This window comes from Eutrigla gurnardus (genome assembly GCF_963514095.1).
Source record: "Eutrigla gurnardus genome assembly, chromosome: 4".
Classification (NCBI taxonomy): domain Eukaryota; kingdom Metazoa; phylum Chordata; class Actinopteri; order Perciformes; family Triglidae; genus Eutrigla; species Eutrigla gurnardus.
Genome location: NC_139918.1, coordinates 23,525,227 through 23,543,414, shown reverse-complemented (window position 1 = coordinate 23,543,414; position 18,188 = coordinate 23,525,227). Strand labels below are relative to the sequence as shown.

At 41.5% G+C, this 18,188-nt stretch overlaps 4 protein-coding genes across 4 annotated transcripts; 3 read left to right on the top strand and 1 right to left on the bottom strand.

Moving 5' to 3' along the window:
* Nucleotides 1-882: 882 nt before the first annotated feature.
* oprk1 (opioid receptor, kappa 1) lies at nucleotides 883-3,628 on the top strand. The gene is made up of 4 exons (XM_084007990.1): nucleotides 883-961; nucleotides 1,089-1,432; nucleotides 2,027-2,379; nucleotides 2,993-3,628. The coding sequence occupies exons 2-4, from the start codon at nucleotides 1,188-1,190 to the stop codon at nucleotides 3,529-3,531; spliced, it is 1,137 nt and encodes a 378-aa protein (XP_083864116.1). The 5' UTR covers nucleotides 883-961; nucleotides 1,089-1,187; the 3' UTR covers nucleotides 3,532-3,628.
* Nucleotides 3,629-6,875: 3,247 nt separating this feature from the next.
* Nucleotides 6,876-11,240, top strand: chmp5a (charged multivesicular body protein 5a). The gene is made up of 8 exons (XM_084007639.1): nucleotides 6,876-7,038; nucleotides 7,480-7,584; nucleotides 7,666-7,712; nucleotides 8,072-8,165; nucleotides 8,378-8,449; nucleotides 9,701-9,809; nucleotides 10,086-10,201; nucleotides 10,800-11,240. Exons 1-8 carry the CDS (start codon nucleotides 6,970-6,972, stop codon nucleotides 10,848-10,850), a joined length of 663 nt encoding a protein of 220 aa, XP_083863765.1. The 5' UTR covers nucleotides 6,876-6,969; the 3' UTR covers nucleotides 10,851-11,240.
* Nucleotides 11,241-12,363: 1,123 nt separating this feature from the next.
* bag1 (BCL2 associated athanogene 1) lies at nucleotides 12,364-15,326 on the top strand. The gene is made up of 7 exons (XM_084007250.1): nucleotides 12,364-12,502; nucleotides 13,196-13,324; nucleotides 13,420-13,502; nucleotides 13,607-13,720; nucleotides 13,816-13,923; nucleotides 14,078-14,140; nucleotides 14,228-15,326. Exons 1-7 carry the CDS (start codon nucleotides 12,466-12,468, stop codon nucleotides 14,315-14,317), a joined length of 624 nt encoding a protein of 207 aa, XP_083863376.1. The 5' UTR covers nucleotides 12,364-12,465; the 3' UTR covers nucleotides 14,318-15,326.
* Nucleotides 15,327-15,408: 82 nt separating this feature from the next.
* Nucleotides 15,409-17,516, bottom strand: myl12.2 (myosin, light chain 12-2). The gene is made up of 4 exons (XM_084007437.1): nucleotides 17,405-17,516; nucleotides 16,435-16,644; nucleotides 16,115-16,276; nucleotides 15,409-15,892 (listed from the first exon to the last, which is right to left on the bottom strand). The coding sequence occupies exons 2-4, from the start codon at nucleotides 16,616-16,618 to the stop codon at nucleotides 15,720-15,722; spliced, it is 519 nt and encodes a 172-aa protein (XP_083863563.1). The 5' UTR covers nucleotides 16,619-16,644; nucleotides 17,405-17,516; the 3' UTR covers nucleotides 15,409-15,719.
* Nucleotides 17,517-18,188: the final 672 nt, after the last annotated feature.

Below are 18,188 nucleotides of genomic sequence, written 5' to 3'. Positions count from 1 at the left end.
TCTTGTCTGTGGTGGTGAGAAAAGATGGTTTCTGTCGACATGTTTAGAGCATGGTTTTCTTTTTGCTTTTGGGCTCTCGGTGTTACTGTTGTCTTACATTAGATGTCTTTATGAGATTAATGTTTCTTTAGGATTGTGGGAAAATGCTGAATTAATAAAAATGCACTTAGAAAAGCTTCTAGTTGTGAGCACAAAGAGCTTGAACAGCTCTCTTCTTGCAGCCAAAGTGATTCTCACCAAATGGAGACATGAGACAATGAAGCCATTTCTACTTGAAGGTCCACAAAATGCTAATTTCTGCCCATGTTTTCACTTTACACATCGCCTATGATTTATTTGCTGCTGGCACATACACATGCAACCATCTGAAGGTTGCTGCTGAGCGTCCTTCTGACATCATCATGCCTCTTCAACACCAGATAGGACTCTTCACGTCTGCACGGCAGTCTAACGGGAGTTGCTAGGGAACATCTGATGAGAATTTAAACATTTTCCGGATGTGCACATGATATTGTAGCACAATTAGACTTTTTCCTACAGGCGGGTTAACATGGCCGACTAGGCATGCAGATGTTTTGATGATCCAGAGTGTGAGGCGCAGGAATAGTGCAGCAACAACCAACAAAATAGGACCAAATCTAAATAAAGCGTTAATTTGACGTGAAATAGACTTTACTGTGGTGAATGTGGTTAGTTGCTTTCTGCTGGCTGGATACCGTCGTATCTGTTGGCTCAGCCTCTGATGTCACTGAATGAGCAGTGCGGGCTTCCAGTGCGCACCTATCGGGGACGCAGCAGCGGCACAGGCAGCGGATTCTTCTGCTCGTCCACAACGCGCAACTAAACCCACAAACCTGTTGTTTCTGCCGGCGGTCCGCGGCTGAGCGTCCTGCGAGAAACTCCCAGTCAGTGTTGTTTTGTATGTGAACTAACTTTTCTGGAAGCAGAATAAAACAAGCAGGTAAGGTGGCGTAATGATGCCCTTGAGCGCGCGCGTCGTTGCCATCTTCTTCTATTGGAGCCATAATATGTTTTAATAGAGATATCTGCTTCGTGTGTTTTTATTTTTCTCCCACCCGGATATTCAGCTTGTTTCGGTCCGACATCTGTTGAAGTTGAGCGGCCAGTTGACGCCCAGCAGCAGCAGCAGCAGCAGCAGCAGCCCGGCCGGTGCAGCGTTCAGCACCATGGACAGCGGCGTGGTGCGCGTCTACAAGGAGGACAGGTGTCCGTCGGGCCAGCCGGAGGAGTGTTTCCCAAACTTCACCTGGCAGCCCAGCTCGTTGGACGTCTTCAACTACACACCCAACGGCACCTGGGACGCCGAACCCGAGCCCATGTCGCCCATCATCCCCATCATAGTGGCGGTGTACTCCGTGGTGTTTGTGGTGGGCTTGGCGGGGAATTGTTTGGTGATGTATGTCATCATTAGGTGAGTTTTTTCGCTTTTTTTAATGAAAATATGTCATGTATTCGTGTTAGGGAGTCAGCTCAGAGGGGAGCAGGGGAAATGCTGGACAGAAGTGTTTTGGACATTTCCACACAATAAATAAATAAAATAATCCGTGAAATGGAGAGCTATCATTCAATGTGTTAACATGTTTACCTTATATGGTGTTTCTGGTGCATGTTGCATCAAATGCTTTCATTTTCTGGTAAACTGACCTCTGAATCCAGAATCCTGAGCTGTTTTTGTCTCAACAATGTGGGGATGGTAACAAGGTTTGCAGTGATTGAAATGGCAGGTTTAAAGCCCCATTAAGCTCTTTTCCTTTTAAGTGAATGGGCAGAATTGATGAAAAGTTAGAGCTGTTTTCCTCCCTTTGGCCCCCTTTGTGTTGTACCTTTGCATGGCAGTTAAATGAATCTGTTTGTTCAGGAAAAGAGCTGAGCACCATGATGGTCGATCCTTATCTCAAAAAGTGATTTAATTAACCTTGTTCCTCTTTTAAAGGATTAAAAAAAAAAACTACAGCTAAATCCATTTAACCTCCTCATGTTTCCTTCTCCCCCCCACACACAACAGATACACCAAAATGAAAACGGCCACCAACATCTACATCTTCAACCTGGCTGTGGCCGACGCCCTGGTCACCACCACCATGCCCTTCCAGAGCACCGACTACCTGCTCAGCTCCTGGCCGTTCGGCGAGGTGGCGTGCAAGGTCTTCATCTCCATCGACTACTACAACATGTTCACCAGCATCTTCACGCTGACCATGATGAGCGTGGACCGCTACGTGGCCGTGTGCCACCCCATCAAGGCCCTGGACTTCCGCACGCCCGTCAAGGCCAAGATCATCAACGTGATCATCTGGGGGCTGTCGTCCGCCGCCGGGATTCCCGCCATGATACTCGGCAGCACCAAGTCCCATAACGGTACCTTCATCTCTGTGGTTTGAGTCCACCTTTGATTTAAGTGTTTATCAGTCTTTCTGCTCACATCTCTGTGGTTTGGTCCATCGTCTGCTGAGACAGAGGTTCTATCAGCTGAAAGGGACTCTTATTTCAAGCGTGAAGCACCACTTGATTGCAGCACCTCTGTCCGTCAGGTCTCAATTTAAACATCTCGTTAAGCTGTAGGAAGAATCCTTCAAATCCCTGAAGAGGATGTTGTGTAGGATGGATGAGACAGTGATATGAGTGGGTGAAGGATACTATAGGTATAATGGATGTTGAGGAGTCCTTCAGCCTCATAGATTGTTGTTCATGAATACACAACACTTTGGTTCGAGACGGAAATGTCTCAAGAAGTATTGGATGGATCCTCATGAAACGTGTTATAGATATTCACGATGAATCCCTCTTATTTTGACGATCCCATGACTTTTCCTGACTTATTTGGTAGTCTTGATAACCACTGGATGAATTGCAATGAAATTTGATGACATTTATGTGACAGGATGAAATGGGGACTCTTAATGCTTTGGTGCTGAAGTGACTCATCATAATATCTGTATGATAATAATAAGTGCTGTTCTTGAACTGACAGGGACTACAGAGTGCGCCCTGCAGTTCCCTGAACCCTACAGCTACTGGGACACTCTGATGAAGATCTGCGTCTTCATCTTTGCCTTCGTGGCCCCCGTCATCATCATCACCGTCTGCTACACGCTGATGGTCATGCGGCTGAAGAGCGTGCGCCTGCTGTCGGGCTCGCGCGAGAAGGACCGCAACCTCCGCCGGATCACCCGCCTGGTCCTGGTGGTGGTCGCCGTCTTCGTGGTGTGCTGGACGCCGATACACATCTTCGTCCTGGTGAAGGCGCTGTCCGGCAACGTGCCGGAGACCACCGGCGTCATGGCCGCCTACTTCTTCTGCGTGGCGCTGGGCTACACCAACAGCAGCCTCAACCCCATCCTCTACGCCTTCCTGGATGAGAACTTCAAGAGGTGCTTCAGGGATTTTTGCTGCCCCGGCGCCAAAGGACACGGGGACTCTCACGGGGTGAGCCGGGTGAGGAGCACCCTGCGGGACCACTCGTGTCCCACAGACGCCCGGGGTGATATGAGGCAGGCCAGGCCCGTATGACTAGCCATGGATGCGTCCTCTGCGCCCTATCAGGGCTGGGAGGACTCCAATGACCTGGGATTGACTCAAATCACCACTGCCCTGTGAGAAAGAGGCTAAAGATCTTATTGGTCAGACACTCAAGAAACAGACTCACTTAGAGGATAATCTGGTGATATTCTGTATTCTTCCTATTGTCAACAAATCCCATGAAAACACCAAAACTGTCCTGTGTTTCCTGTGCACCCAAAACCTGACAAATATTATTACTTTATTGTCCAAAATCTATAGACATGACATGACCTTCGATTTGATGAACACAGGAAGATATTTACTATTTTAAATTAACCCCACATGCAATCTGCTGCCAGAAATACTCACTAGACCACCAGATATTGATCAATCCTCCGCTAAAAATAGTCCCCAACAATTACATTTTTGTTTCGGGGGATTTGTTGACAATTACAAAAAAGAATTGTCTTAGAGTATGTTTATATTAACAGCCTCTGAGACACTGATTGTGAAGAGCAAAGAAGCCTCTTATCACAACACAGCTAGACACTAAAACACTCTACAGAGTTTTATAATGTATAAAACTGAACTCTAACTCAAATCATACTTGTTGATTTTTCACATTGTTGACATCAGCAATGAAAGGATGATGAAAGATGTCGAGTCAAGACAATCCAAACGTATTTTATGATGTTTACCCGAGGAGTGTCCTGTAGGCTTTCACGTAAAAGTCGTCGACGCAGCAGTTCTCACATGCATAGAACGATCAACTGGTGTTTTGTGCACAAAATGAAAACAAGTAATTGTCCCTAATTATTTTTGGGGTGAAAAAACCATCATGGGTATTGTTTTAAACCGGCCGTGTTTTACGTGAATGAGTTGTTTGGTGATTTGCCGTGTTGTAAATTTGTGAAATAGTCTCGATCATTGGCAGTAAAATCCAGGTAGAATACTTAACAACCTCTCAGGGATCGTCCACAAGAAGACACCGAATCAAAGCATTTTTCTTCTTGGCACGACGGCCGTCTTTGATGAGGCTCTGGCGTGAAAGCGATGCTTTCAGAAGGTATAATTAGATTTGACACGACTCCACACCTTTAAAGATTAACAGTCGTGATGCTATGTCTCACAGAGGAAGTGTCATATTGTACATAGCGTTGCCAAGCTGGCATGTTCTTGTCTAAAATATAAGTGAAAACTGGGTTACAGGGCTCCATGACAAAAACATACTGAAACTACACAACATGCCTTTTGGTGTTTACTGCAATTTCATGTTTATGCTGTACATATCTAACACATTCACAAGTTCATCCTCATGAACATTTGTTTCCTCAGCAAATTCAAAACATGCGACTGAATTAATGCCTTGGTTTCCTGGATTATTGTAGCTTTCATAGAAGCTGTCAAATCGACCAGAATTCATCAAATCAAAGGCTTTTGAGGCTTTTATTTTCTTAATGTGGAGCAACCCGGTAACGTATCTATCTGTCTATATCTGATGACGATACAGTAGTTATAGCAGTGTTTTTGTGCCTTGTTTTGTGTGCCTTATCTTATTTGGCCTCTGAACTCAGCCTCTTGCTTGCTCCAAAAGATCAGCAATTAGCCACATCCGTTCCTGTGATGAGCATTGTAGCATTATCTCTGAGAAAACCGTACCGATGACATCCTACTGTTGATGACGGTGTGTGTGTGTGTCATTTATTTGATGGACACCGATTGTATTCATCAGGAATACAACGAATAACCGGCCAAATTCAGGTCTGAGCACCGTATGTGTTTATAATGTGCTGCTGCATTGCAAATGAATTGTATCTGTTGGATATTTTTGCTGTATCTTTTATCTTTGAATGTCAAAACATGCTTTGCAACAAGGTCTCAATAAAGCTTGCGTCATTTGAAGAAACACTCTGGTTCTCATTCCTGTCCTTGATGGTAGAGATGATGTTTTTTTCTTAAATCCTGGTCTTTCGGAGAATTTTTTATCGACCAACCACTTATGGATGTTGATGCTCCTCTGGTTCTTGTATGGCATTGCTATGAACAGAAGGTTGTCTCTGACATTTTTTAAGGCTTCATTCATTGCAGTAAAGGACCATGTGTCTACTTTGCTGAGAAGCTCTTTAAACAGCTTAATATAAAATAAAATAACTGCTATAACAGCAGACAGACAGACAGAGTAGCTGGTGAACAAAGTGGAGCATTTAGCAGCTAAAGAGCCAGTTATTTCCCTCAGGCGGAGATGATGGAGACCAAAACCTAAAAGAGCTAAAAGAGACCAAACGTAGGGTTTGAATTCACCAGGTGCCACAAGAGGAGACGGTTTTTCTAATTGGCATTTGTGAAAGGCTTGAAGAACTGCCAGGTCTAATGGTGCACTTGGATTCTCAGGGATTTGAGAGGCAAATTAAACCAATCACATCAAAATGTGAATTGATAGAGCTGTGTGCCACGTCGACCAAGATTACTGCAAGTTATGTCAGTCTCTCAAGGTCCGTGTGCATTAGCGAGCCATTACAAACAATATAGCCTGATTCAGTCTAATAAGGTGGTGTCTAATAAGGCTCTAATGGACTTCATTGCACAGGAAAAAACGTCATTGCTACAATATCGTAATTATAATAAAGTTCCAGGAATAAAACAGAATGTATTATGTGTTATTATTTCTATTAATATTGCTGGCAATAATTATATTAATTATGTGAAAAATGTATTAAATTTAATTGTGTGATGGCCTTTTATTTTTATCTACCCAACAACTTTTTTTTTTTAAAGAACATGTTCTTATGTTCCATCTGTCATGTTTTAAAAAGTGTCCACTTTAAAACTGAACCTTTTTTAAGAAATTCTGCGAGCAAGGTAATCAGATCAATTATTTTGAAATTGGCCTTTAAATACATTCAGAATGTGCTTATCCATCATAGACATAGAGGTTTCCATGTCAGGAACTTGTACTTAAACCCTCTATTATGTATAATCATGAAACACGTTGGATTTCAGAACAGCACTAATAAAGTTATTATATTTGTTTAGTACCAGTGAGTCTGTACTCATAGAGGGATATTATTCTCGTTATATTTTATAATCAGTTGATACTAATCAGCATGCAGGGAGACAGGCAGCTCACAGATATCATTAAAAGCCCCATTTAGTCACAACTGCAGTGAGGAGGTGTAACAAAGCCTGCTGATTAATGCAGAGTCGACGGGGACAATAGGTTTTCATTGCAGCTGCAGTCCTCCTGCTGACCACGCGGGGGCAGGCGCGTATTAAGAAAACAACAACCCCTCATTGGACAGCGCTGTTTTCACCAACCAATGGGAACCGTTTGCGTCCGAACCGTTGCTTCCGGGTGTCTTGAATGAAGAAATCCCTTTGCATTTGCTGTTTTGTTGTTGTATTTTCTAAAGAAAGCCAAAAGCTACGTGACCACGAATCGTTTAGAAAATGAACAGAATATTCGGACGCGGAAAACCGAAAGCGCCTCCCCCAAATCTGTCCGACTGCATCGGCAACGTGAGTCCTGTCAGGCGGATATGTATTGTTGTTTATGTCGTGACCTAACGGTACCGTTACTAAGCTAGCATGACAGCAAACCCGAGCTAGCTAACACGCTACGGTAATTAAGCTTCCTGTACAAGCAGATTGAATGTCGCCTTTCGTGTGTTTTTCCTCTTTGGTTTTAGACTGTGAACGAGAGATGTATTTATTAACCACGACCGTCGGTTGTCTGGCTTTGTACCCCCCCTAACGTTAGCTCTCTCCCCGGGGACAAGGGGTTGGTAAGGGGGAGGTGAAGTTGAACTGGTCCATTGAATATTTGAACTGGGGGAAAGCATTTAAAAGCCTCTTTTAATGAGCCATAACATAGAAATGCTCCTATCACCCACCTATCTATTCCCCCCCATACACTTTTACTGCTGGAATCCATTACTAATCAATCTCCTCCTCGCTCAGGTGGATGCAAGGTCAGAGTCCATTGAAAAGAAGATTGGCAGACTAGACGCCGAACTAGTGAAGTACAAGGACCAGATGAAGAAGATGAGAGAGGGGCCCTCGAAGGTAAGGTGCTCTGAAGTTTGCACGATTGTTTTTAGCAAACAGAGCAGACACCCTTCTTATTTATGCCCTGTTGAAATGCAGAACATGGTGAAACAGAAGGCGATGAGGGTCCTGAAGCAGAAGAGAATGTAAGTCCTGCACTGCAAAATGTTTACTCTTGTTGACCAATTTAATATCTGTATCTGTTGGTCTGTAAGTAGTGTTTCACAATATATTTTTTATAGAATTGCCAGATATATTTTTAGTGTGGTTATTTAGAAACTGTCACTCGTACATAGCTTGTCAATCACAGAGCAATTGTCTTGGTCATGGTTCATGAATATCCAATTTACTGCATCCTAATTAAAAACATACTATGTTATGAATATTATGTGAATTGTCCTCAAATGTCAAACTACATCAGCCTGTGAAGATCCAGTATCCAGTCAAATATAATGTGCACAGTAAAACGTTTTAAAACCAACGGTATTTCTTCTTTATTTTGCAGGTATGAAGGTCAAAGAGAGCAGCTGGCTCAGCAGTCTTTTAACATGGAGCAAGCCAACTACACAATCCAGACATTAAAGGACACCAAAACGACAGTAAGAGCCACTTTTTTGTTTGTTTTTGTTTTTCTTCAAAATTACAGCTTTTATTTTTATTGAACATATATTGCTTGATTCTTGTCATGCTGCTCTTGCATACTTAAAAAGCTTATTTTTTGCAAGTTAATGTTTTGATGTTCTACTTAGAAAAAGCTGAGACTGTCAGGTCAGAATCAGAATCAGAGAGTCCTTTCATGTTCTGTTCCCAGGTGGATGCCATGAAGATTGGTGCAAAGGAAATGAAAAGAGCTTACAAGGACGTCAAACTTGATCAGATTGATGTAAGTTTGTTGTATCCCACACTCCACTGTTGCTGTTGTCACTCAGCATTTATATATTAAGGTTTAGGTACACCAGTATATCAGATTGAATCACCAACATTAGTTATGTTCACCTTTCTTTTCCAGCTGGTAAAACATTTTATAAAGCTGTTAATGTTTGCTGCCATTTGGAACAACTAATTCCCAGGAGCCTTAGTCCTGCAAAATTCAGGACGTTTCTATTGCCTCCACATGCTGCAATTGTGATGCTCTGAATATTATATACAGAAAGCCTTTAGATGAAGCACGATGGGCAAATGTACCATGAGTAAATCCTCCTCCATTGTGAAATGATTATTTGTTGCGAATGTTATTTACCAAATAGTAAATTCTACTGACACACAATACATAAAATCAGATGTATTGGGATCTTAATGTTGGTAACTTTTAATGAGCTTGGTAACTTTGCCAGCCGCGATAATTTACATTTTTCCTTGCGTCTCTCCACCAGAGAGTTTTCACTCTGGTGCATCACCCTCTAGCCCTCGTCACATGTTGTGTCAGTTACCTGTCAGCGCACAGTCTCTGTGTGGGGAGACGGTCCCCTGGTGTAGCGTGTAGCATCGGAGCCCCGCTAGTAGCAAACACGCTAGTTGAGATTTGGAGTTTTAAAAAGATGGAACTGGTTTCAAAGGCAAACGTGACAGCTGCTGTATATTTTAAAAAAAGAAAAAGAAAAACACGCATTTAGTTGCTATTGTCTTGGTTTATGTGTTTGTGTTGCGTGCCGTAACCATGGCAACTGTTACCATGGCAATCGTTAACTGTAAACAAAACCATGTTACGGTTACCATGGCAACCATAAACAAAAACCCTTAAACCAACACAATACCAAAACTAAATGCCTTTCGGTTGTGTGTGTTTTTATTCAAGTGCATTTTTGTTAAACTAGATTGAGAGTCCATTTTATTTATTGTTTTTGGTTGTTTAATTTATTTATTTTGGATATTTTAAATGTTTTCCAGTTCTCATGTTAAATATTCTTTAGAAATAAACGTTTTGATCTTTGAAAGGGTGTACTTGCATTACCGGTATATCAGTTGAAAATAGTCTCAAAACGGCAATATTATCACTTATCGCAATAATTTCTGGGACAATTAATCGCCAAGCAAAATTTGTTATCGTGACAGGCCTAGGTACAAGTCTATAATCCAGTTCTTCCGGTCAGAGATCTCGAACATATAAAGTGATCACACGTATTTAAAATTTCAGGATCTACAGGACCAACTGGAGGACATGATGGAGGACGCCAACGAGGTACAAGAGGCCCTGAGCCGCAGCTACGGCACTCCAGAGATAGATGAGGATGATCTCGAAGCAGGTACACACTGACATGTTTATGTTGCAGTTAGTTTCTGGGCACCTTCATCTATCATTGTCCAGAGTCATGAACATTTTATTTTGGTTTCTTAAAGTGGCCCGTGTCATTGTGGTGCTGAAATATTGGTTTAAAAAAAATACTTTTGGTCAAATGTGCGACTTAAAAGTTGTGTGCAAACATGAAAGAAACTGTAAGAAATCACTCGAATAACAATGTTATTGTTCTAATAACTCAACTGTGTACAGTACTACAGTGACCGTGTAACTATGTGTTCAGAGCTGGACGCCCTGGGTGATGAGCTGCTGCTGGACGATGACAGCTCCTACCTGGACGAGGCCTCCGCTGCCCCGTCTATCCCCGAGGGAATCCCCAGTGACAGCAAGACGAACAAGGTAACGGAGTCCAGAGCACCATGGAGCACAGTGGTCACGGATATTATACTGGAGGCACAGACCGCACAAATACAGTAATGAAAATACATAGAAGAGGAATCAGGAATAATCATGCTAGTATTTTTGATTACATCATGGCTGCATATTTTTTTATCCGTGCAATGTTTGGAAGCTTCAGCATCTTAGATTTAAAAAACTTGTGTGTAGGATTTAGGGCGATCTATGAGAAAGAAATGGATTCTTTATTTGTTAACTATCTTTTCACCAGTGAATAATCCCCTAAAACTAAGCGTCATTGTGTTTTCGTTGGCTTTGAATGAGCCCTATCTACATAGGAAGCTGGTCGTCCTCATGTTTCTACACTAGCCCGGGAGGGACAAACCTGACACGGCTCTAGTGGAGGCCTTCCACAGTTTTATGTTACCGGAAGGCCACTGTAGGCTCTCTGACACGCTTGGAAAGGGAGGGGTGAACAGAGGGTTTAGATGCCACTAAATCCGACACACTGGTCCTTTGATCAGATTAATTAATTCAGTTCACATTAACCTCTTTGTGATGTCGGTTGTTTTTCTCTCAACATCTTTCTTTGTGTTTTCAGGACGGTGTGTTGGTGGACGAGTTCGGCCTGCCACAGATTCCCGCCTCATAAACAAGGAACAGATTAAAACAACTGCACTTCAACTGAGAACACTTTTATATATGTAGAGTAACATTTATACATGCAAAAACATTTGACCTGAGAACACTACGATTTTGAAGCTGTCCTGGTGTTGGGTTGTGTACTGTTACCACTACCGTGCTAGCATGTGGCCTTGTAACATACTGAACCTTTTCTAATAACACTATTCCCCTTTTCTTCTTGTCGGTCTACATCCATCACCACTATTAATCTCTTTATTTTTATTTGTCTTATTTGCATTCTAGTTTTGTGTGTTGTTCCGTCATTACCTTTTGTTTTGTGAGTCTTTTCCCACTGAACCTGTTAAAATGTCTGCAGGTTATTGGAAACATGCAAAATAAATGATGTGTTTTAATTTAACCTTTGGTGAATCATCATTTGTAAAGGTTTCAACCAGGACCAGATGAATTGGCATGGTGTTGTGGCTCCTGGTGAGCCGCACACAAGCAGAGATAGTCAAGGGAAAACATTGATACCAGTCTCATACCATTTACTATAAGGCAACAGCCAGAAGATGGTTAGCTTAGCTTCACACAAAGGCTGGAATCAAGGAAACGGCTAGTGTTGCTGTTTACACTTTAAACAATGGTGTCTCTTTTGTTTAAATCCATACATTAAACATGTTTTGCTTTTTTTTGTATGTAAAACATCAACTAGTAATAGTAAAAATGTAGTGGAGGAATAGATCATTCTGAATTGTTATTGAATAGAAGTATAAAGTATCATAAAATGAAAATTACTAAAGTACCTCAAAAAGAGAAGGCTACTTGAGTAAATGTATGTAGTTACTGCCTGGGACATTTTTCACATAATTAATGTTAAATTCAAACTGGTGTCCAGTAACCTTAAGAGTACACAAAAAAGTTACATTGTATAGTAAAAAGTGGTGCAATTGTATTGTTAATTAATAAATAAACAGGTTAGTTAGGACACTAAGACAACTGTGTGAAAGAGTGTAAACTGGTAACAGGTAAATACGGGTTATTTGCTATCATATCACACAATTATTCATCGTCACAAACTCGCCTGCAACGGAGAGTTTTACATGGCGGAACCAGGACATCCATAGTTAAAAGTTCGACTCTGGTGGGACTCGAACCCACAACCTTTGAATCACTTCTCGAGTGCTGACTAGAAGTCCAATGCGCTATCCATTGCGCCACAGAGCCAGTCCGCCATAGACTTATCAAATCACGTCCAATTTCCAACTTTTTAATCATCATAGCCTTGTTATAGTCTGATTGTGAAGTTGACTCTGGACACTTCTGTCGGTAATTATTTGGCACCTCGGTAAGATTAATTTCAACAATGCTGTGGTGAAAACTGAAAACAGTATTTTCTTAATTATCCTGTGTATGCGCGTTGAAAACAATACTTTACGGATGTATCACTGTTCTGATAACTTTCGTCGACTTGTTTTGTTTGTACGAAGACAAATACAAATAAAGTTTAAAAAAACATTAGACGAACTGTTTCCTGTCTAGTGTGACTTTCCCCGGAAGTAGTTAGCTTATAGCAACAGTTAGCCTTGTAGCTCTAGTCGTGTTGTTCATGTTGTAATTAAAAGACGCTTAAAAAAAACAAAATGTCAGGCCAAACGATAACAGTGACAGTTACATACGGTAATGATACTTTTCATGATGTTACAAGCTTGTTTCGAGATGATAGATAGATATGTTAATATATGTTTACTAACCATCGCTAGTAGTAGCTAGTAGTAGCTAGGAAAGGGTTAGCTAATGCAGCTATCGTGGTTAACGCTGCTTTGGTAGCGTTAGCTAGCGTTACATTTGTACAGTTGGATATATTTAATGCACTTATTCACTTAAAACCCGTGACTGAAATATTAACCTCGAAAATGACATTGAGTGTCTTTGTTTGCATGACGTGATTAATCAAGTAAAGGTGTGTTTGTAATGAGAATACCTCGAAATGTATGTTATTCACACACCAAGGGAATGGGAAAATAAACATTTCCCAAAACCTAGACTACTCGTATATTAATACAGTGAAAGCGTCACGTTACTTTATGAATTAATTCATATGTGCGTCTGTGTTGCCTAAAGATGAATTAGACTTCCCTGTTTTCTGTAATATCCAGAATATGCTCAAAGTCTTTGCCATTGTAATGTAATTTGCTAACTTGTAGTTCAGTTTAAAAGAATCAAAGCATCATTACTTCGGTGAAAAGCATGAATCTGAATGCCAATGCTTTAATCCATATAGTCCACGTCCTTCCTGAATAATAATCCCTCAAGGTTTAGAAAATAATTGTCAATCAGGGAAGTTTTAAAGTTGTGTCTCTCCCACTACAGGACCCACTAAGCACAGCATCACGTTAACTGGCCAGGAAGATGGCAAGGGCCCTATTGTCAAAGACCTCTCAGATGCTCTCACCCAAGCTACTGGCGTTCCCCAAACCTCACAGAAACTCATCTTTAAAGGTGGGCTTTGTGTGTCTGGTTTCTTTTACATCCAAGCAGTCTTGAGTATCATATTACACACCCTGATCTAACCTTTATTCATCCTGACATTCCAGGAAAATCGCTGAAGGACGTGGAGGAGAGTCTGTCCAGCTATGGAGTTAAAGAAGGCTGCAAACTCATGCTGATTGGAAAGCGGGTAAGGACGTGTGTGATTTCTCTAATGTGTGATTTCTCTAATGTGTGATTTATCTAATTCGTGACACTATATTTATTGAATTACTGCCATTGATCTACAAACAGAACAGTCCTGAGGAAGAAACTGAACTGAAGAAGCTGAAAGACATTGAGAAATCTATGGAACAGACCGCTAAAAAGCTGGAGAAAGTAGACGGGGAGTTGACTGGACTCAAGAATGTAAGCTATCAATTATGTTTTTTAATTTTCCGGCATTGTTATTTTGTGGAAATTTCTGTGTGGATGTTTGTTTATCATCTATTTTTCCCCCAAAGGGCTTCCTGGCCAAAGACCTCCAGGCGGAGGCGTTGGGTAAACTAGACCACAGAGTGAAAATAGCAGCTGAACAGTTCATGAAGATCTTGGAGCAGATTGATGCAATGGTGATCTTCACTTTTTCATATATAGTCCCATGCCTTATTGTCTCCATTATTGATTGAAGACTGAAATTAATTACAATTTATTTTTGCGCTGTTTGTGTTTATATTTGCGTCAAATATGACACATCTAACAAAGTACTGTTTCTTCTACAAACAGAGTCTCCCAGACAACTTCAATGACTGCAAAATGAAGAAAAAGGGACTTGTAAAAACGGTGCAGGTAAACCCTTTTTTTTTTTAAGTGTCATCAAAATGTTTTAATTGAAAATCAACACAAATATTAAGTGGGATTATTTTGTGTCAATAGGATTTCCTCGCCCAGTGTGACAAGATCGAGGCTTGTATATCAGACCACCTATCAAAGATCCAGTCCAAAAACCTCGCCCTGGCGGAGTAGAGGAGAGGCAAAGTCTCCCAAATCGTGTGCTATACATTGCTCTGTGAGCAACTGCAAAGTGTACAGAAAGCGTTGTGTGTGTGGATGCGATCCTTGTCTATTTATTGTTCGGTTTGATGTGTATGACGGAGCCCCTCATCGCAGACATGAGAGCTGGTTATTGGCGTTGATGTTGGTTACATCTGGGATACTTTCTCCCGGTCAAATAAACACGGAGTGATATGTAAAGCTCCTCAAGATATCATAACGGCAACTGTGAAAGTATTAACAGGTGCTTTTATTTGTGTAAATCTGTTTTAAAGCGTCAACAAATATGGGTGGAATGTCAAATTTATCACAATGATGTACTAAAATTCACCAGTTCATCACCCAGTATCTCACAAACTGTACTTTGACGGAGACAATATTTTCTTCTCGTGGTGATGTACCAACTGTGTGGTGCTCCATGTGGCAGTTTGTACACACAGTGGCCAAAGGTATGAGGACATTGATGCTAGTTTGCTCTAATTTGGATCATCAGTGAGGCACTGTTGTTGGTCAGTAAGCTTTCAGCGTTGCAGTTCATTCCAAACGTGGTGGTTGAAGTCAAGTTCATCCCCAAGCCAGGAAAACCATTTTCTTCAAGGACCTATTCTCTAATGTACCGTTATGAAGCCAAACTGGAGCTGAAACCTAGTTGATTGAAAGGAAAGCAACCTGCAACTATTTTGATAGACATTTAATGGTTCGATCAATTAGATGGCATCAAGAAAATGTGATTTTTCACAGACCAAAGTGCAGCTTAACTGACTCAAGAGGTCAGAAAATTAAGAACATAAGTACAGAATGCTGTCCGCAAACTTTTGACCATGTGATGTACGATTGCGCAACATTGAGTCAACACCTTTTGTTGAATCCAGTGACTGATCCCGTGTGTATTTTTTGAAATTGGTGTGAACCGTGGAATTGTTATTGCTCTAAAACCATCACATCTATTTTCCTTTGTTTTAAAATAAAACCTGTGAAAAATGACAATTCATTTCAGACCCTTATTTAATCCTGAAACTTTCATTTCCTACAAAAACACAAATGAGTCAGTAAAACCAGACCAGTCATGATAACTCCTCGTTTCAGTTTATTTCCAGCTTTATCCATGAGTGTCTTTCCATACATCTTGGCTACTTCTACAGACCCTAAAGTGGGGTTTTCACAGATGTGCAAATGAGCTTTGAATAGGAGTGGAGGAGGTTTTTTTGGGGGGTTCCACAGGTACATAATGGTCCCACAAGCAGCTTAAACAAAAGACCTTCAGTAAGCTAAACCACAGTGAAGCTTGCCATGAGCCTAATAACAAGATACAGCTGTTCTAACTTTAGTGGAATCCCATACTGAAACAGGACACCGAATAAACCTCATTCCATCACTAATCATCTTTGTCCTTTGCGCCATGCTTCAGTATGCGTGTGAATGCTACGTAGTTGAAGTTGCCTTTCTTGTCGATGGGCGCCTCTCTGAAGAGCTCGTCCACTTCCTCATCCGTAAATCTGTCCCCCATCGTAGTGAGCAGTTCCCGCAGCTGCTCCTCCTGGATTATACCTGTGAGAGAGGTCGATTCATTTGTTAATTTGCAAATGAATAACAACTAATAAACCATAATTCATATGAGCATGAAAACAGCTAATTGAAGCTTTATTTCAATTCCATGTATGAATTTAGGACGTAGAAAAGTGACGCCATTTATTCGTTCATTCAACATCGGGTGTTCATTTACAAACAGAACAGAGCACATTCGATATGTATAGAAGAACTTCGACTCACCTGTGCCCTCCTCGTCGAAGCAGGCGAACGCGTTCCGGATCACGTCCTCGGGATCCGTACCGTTCAGCTTCTCTCCAAACATGGTCAGGAACATGGTGAAGTTAATTGGGCCCGGCGCTTCGTTCATCATCGTCTCCAGGTAGTCTTCTGTGGGGTTCTTACCTGGGAGACGGTCACAGTGATGAGGATCGATTTTTAACACTCACTGATCTCACCAACCCACCACCAAGAAAGGTGTGAACAGAATTCTCCCCCTGGCTTTCATTTCAATTTGGACATCTTTCACACCGCTGTCTGAATGTAAATACACTGAAGGTTACCTAATGAGGCCAGCATGTCATGAAGGTCTTCTTTGTCGATAAAACCATCCCTGTTTTGGTCGATCATGTTGAAGGCCTCCTTGAACTCCTGAATTTGGGACTGGTCAAACATAGCGAACACATTGGAGGTGGCGCGCTGAGGACGCTTCTTGGTGTTCTTTCCCTTGGCCCTTTTGCTCGACATGATGGCAGATGGTAGGTCCCTCCCTCCTGTAACACAGATACATGAAGGCTGTCATCAGAAATGTAGGTCGCTAGAGTTTGACAAATTCATCCCTATAACAACAAATGTTAGAAATTAGTAACATAAATAGAAAAACAAGATATATACGGTGCAAACGATACACTAATACAAGAAATAAACAGTACCTATGACTTTGAAAATAGAGTTCTGAGTTCTCGGTCAGACAGAGATGAGAGCTGGGATTGATTACAGTAAATAACATCCTTTAAATATGGTTTGTTTAATCCAGGTTATTAGATTATGTATTCAAAGTAAACTCTACTTTGTTCTTTGAATGCAGTTGCTGTTAAATAAAAAGGCCAAGATTGGAGAGCAGAACCAAACAAGTTGACACATTTTCAAGCTTCAGTTATTTATAGTATACTATAAATAAACAAATAATATATCTAACCGTGAATAAGCATATTTACTCATATGGGACTCTGGATTTACTTATTGATTATTGTGAAGAGAACTAACATGAGTTCAATGAAGCCATGAGTCTGAATGATAATAGCCAACAATGAATGGAAAATCATCATGACAATACATTCTTGCTACCCAACCTGCATCCCAATCACAGGAAACGTTAGCGTTAGCTAACCAAACATTTCGGGGTTTTTTTAGCTAATAGCTAGCAGTTAGCCCCAATGTTGACCCCGTTAGCTCACCAGACCAGACTAGCTTCAACAAGCTAACCGAGATCAAGTCACAGAAAAAAAAACGTGCCAAACTGAAATCTCCCACCTCGGAAAAATACAAGCGGTAATGCCAAACGGCTGCAGACACACACACACAGCTACCCGAGCATCCACAGACCGATGGAGAGCGACCATCAATGTTTTATTTCCTCTTTCCCAAACTGACCAATCACAGGCGAGCCGGACGGAGCCAACAGGAGATGGAATGTACCAAGTTCTCCCCGAGTATACGTGCCTGTTTGTCCGTGTGTTTTTTTTTTCACACTGGACCCGATGAGACAGTTAAATAGTGATAAATGACCGATTTAATTCTTATACAGCTCTTACTTTGATCATGTCTGTATATTTATCCGAAGCGACAGATAGTGTAGTTTATATGTTCCACCACCAGATGGCATCATTTACCGTGAAACGACAATGTTTATTTTTGCGGTGACTCAATTGTGGGGAAAGTTAGACCAACTGTTGCACCACAAAATGACTGCATATCACAAAAAGTAAATTGGGAAAGTGAACTGCAAGTTTCGGGCGGAATAGAGACATTAAAAGCAGTTTCAAGTCGCAGCCCTGCTATTAGAGTTGGCCGGTGAACACACGTGTTAGGACGGCGTGATTCCGGGTTCAGACGGGACCAGAGGGCCCCGTCTAAATCATGGCATCCCATTCAACGGGTAGACTAGCCTAGCAGCCAGTTAAAGGAGCCTACTGCAGCTTTTCTCCTGTCAACTATGATCCAGTGGCTCACACACCAGAAATCCCACGTTCACAGCACACAGCGGGGCCCGGCAGAGCTAAGGAGCCCGCCGTGGTCTCATGGTCTAAATTTAAAG

What these genes read in the sequence shown, in the direction of transcription:
- oprk1 (XM_084007990.1), top strand. Translation starts at nt 1,188, where the DNA reads ATGGACAGCGGCGTGGTGCGCGTCTACAAGGAGGACAGGTGTCCGTCG. An exon ending in GTGATGTATGTCATCATTAG is followed by an intron (nt 1,433 to 2,026) that starts GTGAGTTTTTTC and finishes CACACACAACAG; the next exon opens with ATACACCAAAATGAAAACGG. An exon ending in CAGCACCAAGTCCCATAACG is followed by an intron (nt 2,380 to 2,992) that starts GTACCTTCATCT and finishes TTGAACTGACAG; the next exon opens with GGACTACAGAGTGCGCCCTG.
- myl12.2 (XM_084007437.1), bottom strand. Translation starts at nt 16,618, where the DNA reads ATGTCGAGCAAAAGGGCCAAGGGAAAGAACACCAAGAAGCGTCCTCAG. An exon ending in TGACATGCTGGCCTCATTAG is followed by an intron (nt 16,277 to 16,434) that starts GTAACCTTCAGT and finishes ACCGTCTCCCAG; the next exon opens with GTAAGAACCCCACAGAAGAC. An exon ending in CTTCGACGAGGAGGGCACAG is followed by an intron (nt 15,893 to 16,114) that starts GTGAGTCGAAGT and finishes CCTCTCTCACAG; the next exon opens with GTATAATCCAGGAGGAGCAG.
- chmp5a (XM_084007639.1), top strand. Translation starts at nt 6,970, where the DNA reads ATGAACAGAATATTCGGACGCGGAAAACCGAAAGCGCCTCCCCCAAAT. An exon ending in TCAAACTTGATCAGATTGAT is followed by an intron (nt 8,450 to 9,700) that starts GTAAGTTTGTTG and finishes TTAAAATTTCAG; the next exon opens with GATCTACAGGACCAACTGGA. An exon ending in TGAGGATGATCTCGAAGCAG is followed by an intron (nt 9,810 to 10,085) that starts GTACACACTGAC and finishes CTATGTGTTCAG; the next exon opens with AGCTGGACGCCCTGGGTGAT.
- bag1 (XM_084007250.1), top strand. Translation starts at nt 12,466, where the DNA reads ATGTCAGGCCAAACGATAACAGTGACAGTTACATACG. An exon ending in TCATGCTGATTGGAAAGCGG is followed by an intron (nt 13,503 to 13,606) that starts GTAAGGACGTGT and finishes ATCTACAAACAG; the next exon opens with AACAGTCCTGAGGAAGAAAC. An exon ending in TGGAGCAGATTGATGCAATG is followed by an intron (nt 13,924 to 14,077) that starts GTGATCTTCACT and finishes TTCTACAAACAG; the next exon opens with AGTCTCCCAGACAACTTCAA.